The 12,167-nt window shown below is 48.0% G+C and overlaps 1 protein-coding gene across 1 annotated transcript in view; it reads left to right on the forward strand.

Annotated features, from left to right (window-relative positions):
- The window catches only part of tbck (TBC1 domain containing kinase), a 62,883-nt gene that overhangs the window by 20,517 nt on the left and 30,199 nt on the right, over positions 1-12,167 (forward strand). The window contains exon 22 of the mRNA XM_064926605.1: positions 6,150-6,311. Coding sequence (XP_064782677.1) covers positions 6,150-6,311 — 162 coding nt within the window. The remainder of the gene's footprint in view (positions 1-6,149; positions 6,312-12,167) is intronic.

Here is a 12,167-nt window from a genome sequence, read left to right on the forward strand (position 1 = left end):
TCTTTATTATTATGAATGTGCTCGTGTGCGTATTCTATAGGCCTTGGCACGGTGTGGGGTCAGCAGCATTTGGAACTCATAACAGAGCAGTTTGGAAAGGTCAAAGCCTCCAGTACGGTAAGGATTAGTTGCTTTTGACAGTAGTGTGACCTTTATAACCAACCCTATTAGATAATGTCTCTAGTCTACTGGGTTTACATTATACCACAGAAACTGCTGCCATGAAGGCTATTCTATTCTAATCAAATCTATTCTACTCTTCTAGTCTACTCTAGTATAATGCTCTACGTTCTATGCTGGTCTATTACTTCTGTGGTAATATCTTCCTATAACATTTATGCGGCCACGTAAAGACTGGACATTGTTTTGGTCTACTGGCTGAATACCATTTGGAATTCAGCCAACAAGACAATCACATGATTGTGGCTCGTCATTAACTGAAGTAGCCTCTGAAAGTATTACTTGCCTACTCAGGATGTACAGTTCTGTATCATGCAGTAGGTGAACAGCGGGTGGCAGCGTTATGCTTGATCCTATTGTCGCCAAGGAATAGCAGACTGAAACAGTACTGTTAGGACATGAATAGTAGTATTATAATATCTATTTCATATGACTTTAATTTGAGTTGGAGTTTGATAAGAAGATCCAGTGTTTTTCCAAAATACACTATTAGTAATCTGATCAGATAGCAGACACTTGGGCAGGGGCCAGAAATACACAGTGGCCAGTTTATTAGGTACAGGGTCGGACTCCCCCTTTTCCTCCAGAACAGGCTGAATTCTTCAGGGCATTCTACAAGGTTTTGGAAATGTTCCACGGGGATGTTGGTCCATGATGACTCGATGCTTCACGTAGTTCCTGCAAATTGGACAGCGGTACATTCATGCTGCGAACAGCCCAGTCCATCTCAAATATTATACACTGCTCAAAAAAATAGGGAACACTTAAACAACACAATGTAACTCCAAGTCAATCACACTTCTGTGAAATCAAACTGTCCACTTAGGAAGCAACACTGATTGACAATACATTTCACATGCTGTTGTGCAAATGGAATAGACAACAGGTGGAAATTATAGGCAATTAGCAAGACACCCCCAATAAAGGAGTGGTTCTGCAGGTGGTGACCACAGACCACTTCTCAGTTTCTATGCTTCCTGGCTGATGTTTTGGTTACTTTTGAATGCTGGCGGTGCTTTCACTCTAGTGGTAGCATGAGACGGAGTCTACAACCCACACAAATGGCTCAGGTAGTGCAGCTCATCCAGGATGGAACATCAATGCGGGCTGTGGCAAGAAGGTTTGCTGTGTCTGTCAGCGTAGTGTCCAGAGCATGGAGGCGCTACCAGGAGATAGGCCAGTACATCAGGAGACGTGGAGGAGGGCAACAACCCAGCAGCAGGACCGCTACCGCCGCCTTTGTGCAAGGAGAAGCAGGAGGAGCACTGCCAGAGCCCTGCAAAATGACCTCCAGCAGGCCACAAATGTGCATATGTCTGCTCAAACGATCAGAAACAGACTCCGTGAGGGTGGTATGAGGGCCCGGCGTCCACTGGTGGGGGTTGTGCTTCCAGCAAGACCGGTTTGGTGGCAGGTCAGTCATGCTGTGGGGTGGCATTTCTTTGGGGGGGGCCGCACAGCCCTCCATGTGCTCGCCAGAGGTAGCCTGACTGCCATTAGGTACCGAGATGAGATCCTCAGACCCCTTGTGAGACCATATGCTGGTGCGGTTGGCCCTGGGTTCCTCCTAATGCAAGACAATGCTAGACCTCATGTGGCTGGAGTGTGTCAGCAGTTCCTGCAAGAGGAAGGCATTGATGCTATGGACTGGCCCGCCCGTTCCCCAGACCTGAATACATTTGAGCACATCTGGGACATCATGTCTCTCTACATCCACCAACGCCACGTTGCACCACAGAATGTGACTCCAAATCCAGACCTCCATGGGTTGATAAATTTGATTTCCATTGAATTTTTTTTGTTGACATTTTTGTGTGATTTTGTTGTCAACACATTCAGCTATGTAAAGAAAAAAGTATTTAATAAAAATATTTCATTCATTCAGATCTTGGATGTGTTATTTTAGTGTTCCCTTTATTTTTTTGAGCAGTGTATATTGGGTTGAGGTTTGGGGACTGCGCAGGCCACTCAAGTAAACTGAACTCGCTGTCATGCTCCAGGCAATGTTTTTCAATTCAATTGTCCGGTGTTGGTGATCATATGCCCACGAGATCCGCTTCTTCTTGTTTTTAGCTGATAGCGGTGGAACCCGGTGTGGTCGTCTGCTGCAATAGCCAATCCGTGACAAGGATCGACGAGTTGTGCGTTCCGAGATACCGTTCTGCACACCACTGTTGTACTGCGCTGTTATTTGTCTGTTGGTGGCCCACCTGTTACCTTGTAAGATTCTTGCCATTCTCCTTCGACCTCTCTCATCAATGAGCTGTTCTCGTCCACAGGACTACCTCTGACTGGATGTTTTTTGTTTGTCGCGCCATTCTCTGTAAATTCTAGACACTGTTGTGCGTGAAAAGCCAAGGAGGGCGACTATTTCTGAGATACTGGATCCGGCTCACCTCGCACCGTTGATCATACTACGCTCAAAGTCTAACGTTCACTCGAACAGTAACTGAATGCCTTGATACCTGTCTGCCTGCTTTATAGCAGACCATGGCCACGTGACTCACTGACTGTAGGAGCGATCCATTTTGGTGAATGTGGTGGTGGTACCTAATAAACTGAGTCTAAGTGTACAGTGCATTCGGAAAGTATTCAAACCACCTGACTTTTTCCACATTTTGTTACGTTATAGTCTAAATGGAAATGCCTTATTTGCATAAGTGTTCAGACCCTTTGCTATAAGACTTGCAATTGAGCATTGGTGCATCCTGTTTCCATTGATCATCCTTGAGATGTTTCTACAACTTGTTTGGAGTCCACTTGTGGTAAATTCAATTGATTGGGCATGATTTGGAAAGGCGCACACACCTGTCTATATAAGGTCCCACAGTTGTCAGTGTATGTCAGAGCAAAAACAAAGGCATGAGGTCGAAGGAATTGTTCGTAGAGCTCCGAGATAGGATTGTGTCAAGGCACAGATCTGGGGAAGGGTACCAGTACTAAAGGTCCCCAAGAACACAATGGCCTCCATTCTTAAATGGAAACATTTTGGAGCAACCAAAGACTATTCCTAGAGCTGGCCACCGGGCCAAACTGAACAATGAGGGGAGAATGGCCTTGGTCACTCAGACAGTGCTTCAGAGTTCCTCTGTGGAGATGGGAGAACCTTCCAGAAGTTTGCCAAAAAGCACGTACACGACTCAGACCATGAGAAACAAGATTCTCTGGTCTGATGAAACCAAGATTGAACTCTTTGGCCTGAATGCCAAGCGTCACGTCTGGAGGAAACCTGGCATTTTAGCTACGGTGAAGAATGGTGGTGGTGGCGGCGGCATGCTGTGGGGATGTTTTTCAGCGGCAGGGACTGGGAGACAAGTCAGGATCGAGGGAAAGATGAACGTAGCAAAGTACAGAGAGATCCTTGATGTTAACCTGCTCCAGAGTGCTCAGGATCTCAGACTGAGACGTCTCTAAGCACACAGCCAAGACAACGCAGGAGTGACTTCAGGACAAGTCTCTGACAAGCCTGGACTTGAACCAGATCGAACATCTTTGGAGAGACCTGAAAATAGCTGTGCAGCGACGCTCTCCATCCAACCAGACAGAGCTTAAGAGGATCTGCAGAGGAGAATGGGAGAAACTCCCCAAGTACAGGTTTACCAAGCTTATAGTGTCTTACCCAAGAAGACTGAAGGCTGTTATCGCTGCCAAAACAGCTTCAAAAAAGTACTGAATAAAGGGTCTGAATACTTATGTAAATATAATATTTATATATTTTTTTATACATTTGCAAAAATGCAATGGGGGTATTGTGTCTAGATTTGATGAGGGGAAAAAATTAGATTAAGGCTGTAACGTAACAAAATGTGTAAAAGATGAAGGGGTCTGAATACATCCCGAATGCACTGTATGTTTTCCATTCATTATAGATCCTACAATACACACACTTAAGAATTCTAAGAGACACACACACACACACACACACACACACTTGAGAATTCTCAAGCATGCACACCCACGTACACATGGCTCCCAGGGGCTATGAGTCTGAGCCTGCCCTCCATCCTTCCCAAACCAGCGTGAGTCCCTCACCCCTCTCCTCCATCCTACTTCCTGACTGCTAATGCACCCAGTTGAGGAGAGTGTCGGAGGTCCATCTCCCTGCCTCCACACACACACACTCTGCCCGTCACTCACACCCACCGGCTGCTCAGTGGACTGTTAATGTGCTGAAGAGTCTCAGCTTAACTCCCAGTCCTACCACTCCTCTCCTCCAGTCCTACCACTCATCTCTATCCAGTCCTCCCACTTCTCTCCCGGTCCTCTCCATCCAGTCCTCCCACTTCTCTCCCGGTCCTCTCCATCCAGTCCTCCCACTTCTCTCCCGGTCCTCTCCATCCAGTCCTCCCACTTCTCTCCCGGTCCTCTCCATCCAGTCCTCCCACTTCTCTCCCGGTCCTCTCCATCCAGTCCTCCCACTCCTCTCCCGGTCCTCCCACTCCTCTCCCGGTCCTCTCCATCCAGTCCTCTCACTCCTCTCCCGGTCCTCTCCATCCAGTCCTCCCACTTCTCTCCCCAGTCTCTCCATCCAGTCCTCCCACTTCTCTCCCGGTCCTCTCCATCCAGTCCTCCCACTTCTCTCTCCCCAGGTCCGGTCCTCCATCCAGTCCTCCCACTTCTCTCCCGGTCCTCTCCATCCAGTCCTCCCACTTCTCTCCCGGTCCTCTCCATCCAGTCCTCCCACTCCTCTCCCGGTCCTCCCACTCCTCTCCCGGTCCTCTCCATCCAGTCCTCCCACTCCTCTCCCGGTCCTCTCCATCCTCTCCATCCAGTCCTACCACTCTCCCGGTCTCTCATCCATCCAGTCCTCTCCATCCACTTCTCTCCCGGTCCTCTCCATCCAGTCCTCCCACTTCTCTCCCGGTCCTCTCCATCCAGTCCTCCCACTTCTCTCCCGGTCCTCTCCATCCAGTCCTCCCACTTCTCTCCCGGTCCTCTCCATCCAGTCCTCCCACTTCTCTCCCGGTCCTCTCCATCCAGTCCTACCACTTCTCTCCCGGTCCTCTCCATCCAGTCCTACCACTTCTCTCCCGGTCCTCTCCATCCAGTCCTCCCACTTCTCTCCCGGTCCTCTCCATCCAGTCCTCCCACTTCTCTCCCGGTCCTCTCCATCCAGTCCTCCCGGTCCTCTCCATCCAGTCCTCCCACTTCTCTCCATCCAGTCCTACCTCCCACACATACAGTTTGCCTAGTATCCACTTCTAGGTATTGGTTATGACATTAACAGTTGGATGTTGTTTTGATCCAATGTACTGTATGTGTGAGAGCCTCTTAGGAACAGGTAGAGGACATTAGATTAGCTAAATGGAATAAAAATAAAGCGTGGGATGGTACAGGATGCAGTTGTATTTGGCGTAACATAACCAAGACCTGTACAGAAGGTTTCCCATTCCACACAGGTCAATGGCGAACCGCTATGTGATGTCCCGCACTATTAGTGTGTCCATCAGTCCATATATGGGCCTTCTTGGAAACTATTGGACAGCCAGACACTCAGTCCCCCTTCAGCCCATACTGTATACAGCCTTAGGAAATGTAAAGTGCTTAGAGTTTGAGAACCTGAAAAAGCACTTATAGCTGCAATGTTTTTACTTTTTTTTACTGCTACTAAGGTTGTACTTGCAATTACTATTTGTTAAATGAACCTTGTAATGCACTTTTCTGTCTCTGGTTAAGAGCATCTGCCAAATGGCTGAATTATAAATCATTATCTTGTCTCCCTGGGTCCCCTCTTAACGATCTGTATATCCTTCTACCTTTCCTCCTCTTTCTAATCCCTCTCCTCGCCCTCCCTCCCCATCTCCTCGCCCTCGACCTCCCTCCGCCTCTTCTCCCTCGCTCTCCCTTCTGCTTCTGCATGTCTTTAATGGACTAGGTTGGTGTATTGTAAAAGCACTTTGTGACAACTGGTGATGTAGAAAAGGCTTTTTAAATACATTTGCTTGATTGATGGATCTCTTCCTCTACAGACGTCTTCCCCCTTCACAAGATCTTCCACCTGTGGGACACCCTGCTCCTGGGGAACAGCTCCTTCCCCTTCTGCATCGGCGTGGCCATCCTGCAGCAGCTCCGAGACCGCCTGCTGGCCAACGGCTTTAACGAGTGCATCCTCCTGTTCTCCGACCTGCCAGGTAAGAGAGGGGGCGGGAGAGAGGGAGGGGGCAAGGACCAGTGGTGATATCCCTAGGACCATGCCTCAGGACTACCTGGCATGACGACTCCTTGCTGTCCCCAGTCCACCTGGCCGTGCTGCTGCTCCTGTTTCAACTGTTCTGCCTGCGGCTATGGAATCCTGACCTGTTCACCAGACGTGCTACCTGTCCCAGACCTATTATTTGACCATGCTGGTCATTTATGTACATTTTAAACATCTTGGCCATGTTCTGTTATAATCTCCACCCGGCACAGCCAGAAGAGGACTGGCCACCCCTCAAAGCCTGGTTCCTCTCCAGGTTACTTCCTAGGTTTTGGCCTTTCTAGGGAGTTTTTCCTAGCCAACTTGTTTCAACACCTGCATTGCTTGCTGTTTGGGGTTTTAGGCTGGGTTTCTGTACAGCTCTTTGAGATATCAGCTGATGTACAAAGGGCTATATAAATAAATTTGATTTGATAGGAAATCAGTCCCTTTTTTAGGATGCATCCTCAATGGCTCCCTATTCCCTATAGAGTGCACTACTTTTGACTGGAAACCTTTTATAATGCACTGCTTTTGATTGCAGGGAATCCAATCCCTATAGTCCACTATATAGGGAAAAGGCTTCCATTTTGGACACACTGTTAGTTTCCCTCCACTCCCCCATTGTTTGATTTGATTAATGTGTAGTGAACAGGACCAGTGCTGTACCTCCTGGTGTGTAGATGTAGTTGTCTTTATTGATGTGTTGAATGCTAGATGTCCTGTTGGTCCTCCAGGAGGGCTGATGTGACTTCCTGTTAGTGAAGTGGCACCGTCTTACAGGAACCACTTAATGAGCCCGCTTGAAACGGACCGCTTTTTAAAAATATTCAAACAACCCTTCAAAAGCCCTCCAAAAATATGAAGTGCACCGTACGCACTCAGACACTGCTGGTTGGGGAACGATGACACTTTTTAAGATAGTATTTTCTTTCTGAACTATTTGAGTACCGCTCTCCTTCCTTGCATCTGGGTCTCTGACTGTGCCTTGCTTTACTTTTAATGATGTCGTGGCTCCCCAAAGGGCTAATGTGTGTGACTGATGTCTTCCAGCCTCGTGAATGATATCCCTGTAGGGAGATGCTGTGAGGTCCTCTGCTGAGAGACACTCACGCCTTTGTGTTTGATAAGCGTGTCACGCTGTGCTCGGCAGCTGTCTGAAGACTCGCCCGCTGAGAGGGTCATTTGGGAACGCGTAGGCTGCTGGCCGCAGGATAACCACGTGGCGTCCAGCGCTCCAAATCTTCCCGCCTCTGGTGTCGGAGAGGACATGACTCGTCATCCTGATGGCTCTCTGTCGAGTCGAGGGGGTTTCGTCCATTTGGGCTCGGCGTCATTGATAGTGATGGGATGATGATTGAGGCGAGTGTCAGGGTATTACCTGGAGCCTCCAGAGATGCCTTGTGGCGTTAATTCTGTCTAGGCCACAATGGCAGGATTACTCCCCAAAACAGACAGATGGTGGGGGGGGAATAATTACATGTTGCCATGGTAGTAGAGGCTAGGTAACCAAGCTGTCTCGAGCATGCCACTAGAGCACTGAAGCTTAACACCCAAAGGTAGAGTTGTGTGTTGTGAAACGCTGTCCTGGTGTGAAGTAAGTTTGTAGTCCAGCTGTGAAAAGAAAGGAAAATAACCTGAGAGGGAAGAAAACGGAAACCGAATGAGTGACAGGATTTGATCTTCCTTGTTTGGTCTTGTATCCATTACAGTAGATCAGTGTCCTCGGTTCAACCCCCAGCCCTGATTTATGACTCATTTCAAGTGGCTGTGGGTCCTCATTTGGCCTCTCATTACGGAAGTGTGTATTGCTTGCTGAGTGTCTGTCAGCGAGGAAAAAAGTAATTTGGGGGGCACAAATTGTTCAGGGAGAATTTATTAACTGGGCTGCACGGTTCCTAAGCTTGTCTGAGAGTGTGGTGTGCAGTGTGTGAAACCGTCAGATCTCAGGACATTAGGGACAAGGGTAGCATTCCTACAGAGCATGACCATACAGATTCACTTAAAGAGGAACACACACGCTGGCGCTGGATCTTAGACGGGACTGTGCTTTAACCCTGTGAAGAAGCCCCGCCTCCTTCGAAATACAATCTAGTCATTCTATTTCTATACGTCCTCCAACCCGACAGTTTTGAGATACACTGGCATATGACAATGTCATGTTTGCTGATGTTGACCTGATTTATGCAGAAGCATTGGGGAACTGCTAATCTTCTGTCTCTTCTTTCGATGCAAGGCTTCCCTACTGAGTTTCTCTCAGTTTTGGTATTTTGGGTGAGTGGAGGAATTTCGGGACTAGACTTTGACGGGTCAGTTGGCAAGAACAAGTCAAAAAAAATGTTTTTTAATGCAACTTTGAGAGTAGTAGTAGTTTGAGCCTCTACGCCACACAGGAATGAAGTTCTCGAACAACCCCTCTTTCTTATCCCTCCCTCTCTCCTTGCCCTCCCTCTCTCCTCGCCCTCCCTCCCCCTCTCTTCTACCTACCTCTCCCATCAGTGCCCCACTGCAAAGTATCAGCAAAGTGTCAGTGACAGAAAATCCAGGGGCCAGCAGCATCCATAATGAATGTATCTCACAGAGCTCTCAACGCCCGGGGGATATCTCCGTCAGTTTCCCTTAAACCCCATTGCCAAACTGAAACGGCGATTACCCCGTTTGGCTGAGAGACGGGTGACATTAAAGTTTAAATAACAGTTGTGAGACGGCAGATGTTTTCATGCCAAAGGGGACGTTAGTGTACTCTTACTCCGGATGGCTGACTGGCTGCTTTCAGTTGTTCTGTCTCTCTTTCTCTCTCTTATTTATTTATATATATGCTGCTACACTTCACTGTGTTTTATTGGTCCAGCAGGCATGTGATGAGCAAAAACAGGCGAAAGGAGAGGGCTCCTTATAAAGGTAAAATATGTTCGCCCTGGAGGAGTGTGAGAGAGCACAGCTGCCAGCTTCAGTATTACTACTGGTAACACCTGGGCCCATAGGACATCACTCACCAACCTTTAGATCTGCACTGACACTTCAAAACTAAGACCCGTTCACTCACACCTATTACCAGGAACAACCTACTAAATGACTAGTTCTCTCCCTGTTGTAATGGGTGAGACTTGATACTAGGGTTAACGGTACCGTGACACTTTGTTGTCACAAAGTGCTTTACAGGTATGAAGGGGTTAGTGGGTTCAGTGCTAGTTTGTTAACCTCCAGTGGTTTGGTTGCTGGGTCAACTCCCAGTTTTAGATTTAGTATGCTGGCATTGTAGCGCTCATCATTTAGTGTTGAGACACGTGGTGCATATTAGGGCTGAAAACACTGAGCTCTCTCTCTCTCTCTCTGGGTTGAGGTCAGTGATATAGTAGTCTACAGTACTACTGCCAAGAGATGCGCTATAGGTGTGCCTACCATAGGAGCCTACCATTGACTATGTACATACCCAGAGCTGCAGGAGTTGACATGTTTTTGTTGGTTATGTTGTGCCTAGGGGGGCATATGGGGGAGGGAATGCTGTCCCTTGCAGGCAGGTGTTTGTCCCTCTCTGTGCTGAGGGTGTCAGGATCGTGTCTGGTTCTGGCATTTAGGTCGCCACAGACTAGTACATGTCCCTGGGCCTGGAAATGATTCATTTCCTCCTCCAGGATGGAGAAGCTGTCTTCATTCAAGTATAGGGATATAAGTAGCACACAGGAGGACATTTTTCTCTGTTGAGATCATTTCCTATTGAATTTCTTGCCAAATGTAAAGTGTTCCTGTTTTGATTCATTTAATAGAGTGAGTTAGGTCTGCTCTATACCAAATTAGCATACCCCCTGAGTCCCTTCCCTGTTTCACACCTGGTAGTTTGGTGGACTACCAGCTCTCTGTAACCTAGAGGGACACCAGTGGGTCCATCTCCTCTATACCGTGGTTCTTGTAGGATGACAATGTCTGTATTTCCGATTTCTTGGATGAAGTCCAGGTTCCTGGTCTTTAGGCCAAAGGCAGATGACCTCAGGCCTTGGATATTCCAGAATGAGAGAGTGAAGGCTTTGTGTTCCATAAAGTGTCCAATGTTGTTGGTCGTGTGGTTTGGCCTCAGACCAGTAGGTGTGAGCAGAGCCTGCTGAGAATCTGGTACATTCCATTGGCTTGGGCGAGTGTGAGAGTGGGGGTTGGGCCTGTTGGCCTGCTCACAGCCTGGGTGTATGTATGACTTCCATGTTGAGGCCCTCTTTGTGGGAGTGGGGGGCATGGGGTGTGCAGGAGGGGCATAGGTCTGATCTGAGGGGGCCTAAATGGGGTGTGTGGGGGGGTGCTGCACGGAGGGAGTGAGATCCCATGGGCTTGGGGTTCCTCATTTGTCTGTCCCGCTGTGATTTCGACGCTATGGTCAGGGGTGGACTGTTCTGCCATGGTGTCAAGACTTTTGTCCGGTGCTGAGGTGGGCTGTTCTGCTGGCTTCTCTGTGGGGGTGGCCACCTCTCTAGTAGGTTGTTCTCTGTCATACGCCATCCCCTCACCCTCCCCTCCAGCAGCCTGATCCTCTCCTCTAGTGCTCTGTTCTTCTCCTCCTCCTGCTCTTTGTCCTGTTGATGTTGTCTCACTACAGTCCAGAGTGCAGATATGTCTCTCTCCATCTCCAGGTCTGGTTAAGGGGGTGTTGTGCTGGACTGTTGTCTGGGTCTGTGCTGACTTCTCTGCCTCTCTCTGTGTGTGTGTCTGTCAGGCCGTGAAGGATTGATATCCTCTTACGTGTCGCCCCAGATTCCTTTTGTTTAATTGCGTACGTTTTAGCGGCTTGTAGCTACAAAAGATTCATGTGTACACCTCAAATAAAACCATCTGCTGCAGTAGGAACCAAAAACACACTACCTCTCCATCAGCATGCAGACAGGCAGTTTTGGTGTCCTTATATACATGCCTTACTACATACAAACCTGCTTTTCATGTGCAAGTTGTCATCGTCTGTCTCTCAGCCAAGTACTGTAAACTTCAGAGCAGCGTGTTTAATTTATCTTTCATCAACCAGTCAATTACCCTAGCTGTTTTCTCTTCCCTCAGGTGATGCTATTAATTGTATTTATTCAGTGCCTAGGCTGCCAAGCCAGTTCTTGTTATGACCTTTTACAGACTGCACTACGACATCATGCCTCACAGTCACTATATATTTGACAGAAAGTTTGTCTCTAACACACACACACACACACACACACACACACACACACACACACACACACACACACACACACTGCCATGGAATGCCCAGCCGCACACTGGGGCTTGTTAAACCGGTTGTCAATCTCTCCTCAAGTATTAGGCTAGCCTCTGTTTGCTGGAGGTGTGTGTGTGATTGCATGTAATATTCATGACCCTGGGCACTACGACATCATGCCTGACAGTCACTATGTAAGCCTGATAGATAATGTATTAAGCAATAGCTTTTTCGTGACCGTAGATTAACATATTGTAGATGGTTGAAAGAAGGGGTATTTCAGACTGGTTAAAATGTTTGTGGTTGTTTATTTTTGTGACGGGGAAAGAAGCACCTCTCGGATTCTCTCTCGCTCTCTCTTTGTCTCTGAGCGTCAGAAATAAAGGTTAACAGTCAAGATAAAGTTACAAGCGAGCGGCTCTTAAATGATCCGGACACTCTCTTCTCCTTTTTTCCCTTCATAGACGGTGAATGGTGCCAGGGTCATTAATTCTCACTGACAAGACTATTACAGTTAATACCAGGGGAGGACAGTTCCCAGAGTGCTTAGAGGGAGGTGGTGCACGCACACCGTCATAAGGTTCTCTTGGTCATGCAGATCGAGCCCAGATCTCTGTCTGAACG

This window comes from Oncorhynchus masou, chromosome 20, assembly GCF_036934945.1.
Source record: "Oncorhynchus masou masou isolate Uvic2021 chromosome 20, UVic_Omas_1.1, whole genome shotgun sequence".
Taxonomy (NCBI): domain Eukaryota; kingdom Metazoa; phylum Chordata; class Actinopteri; order Salmoniformes; family Salmonidae; genus Oncorhynchus; species Oncorhynchus masou.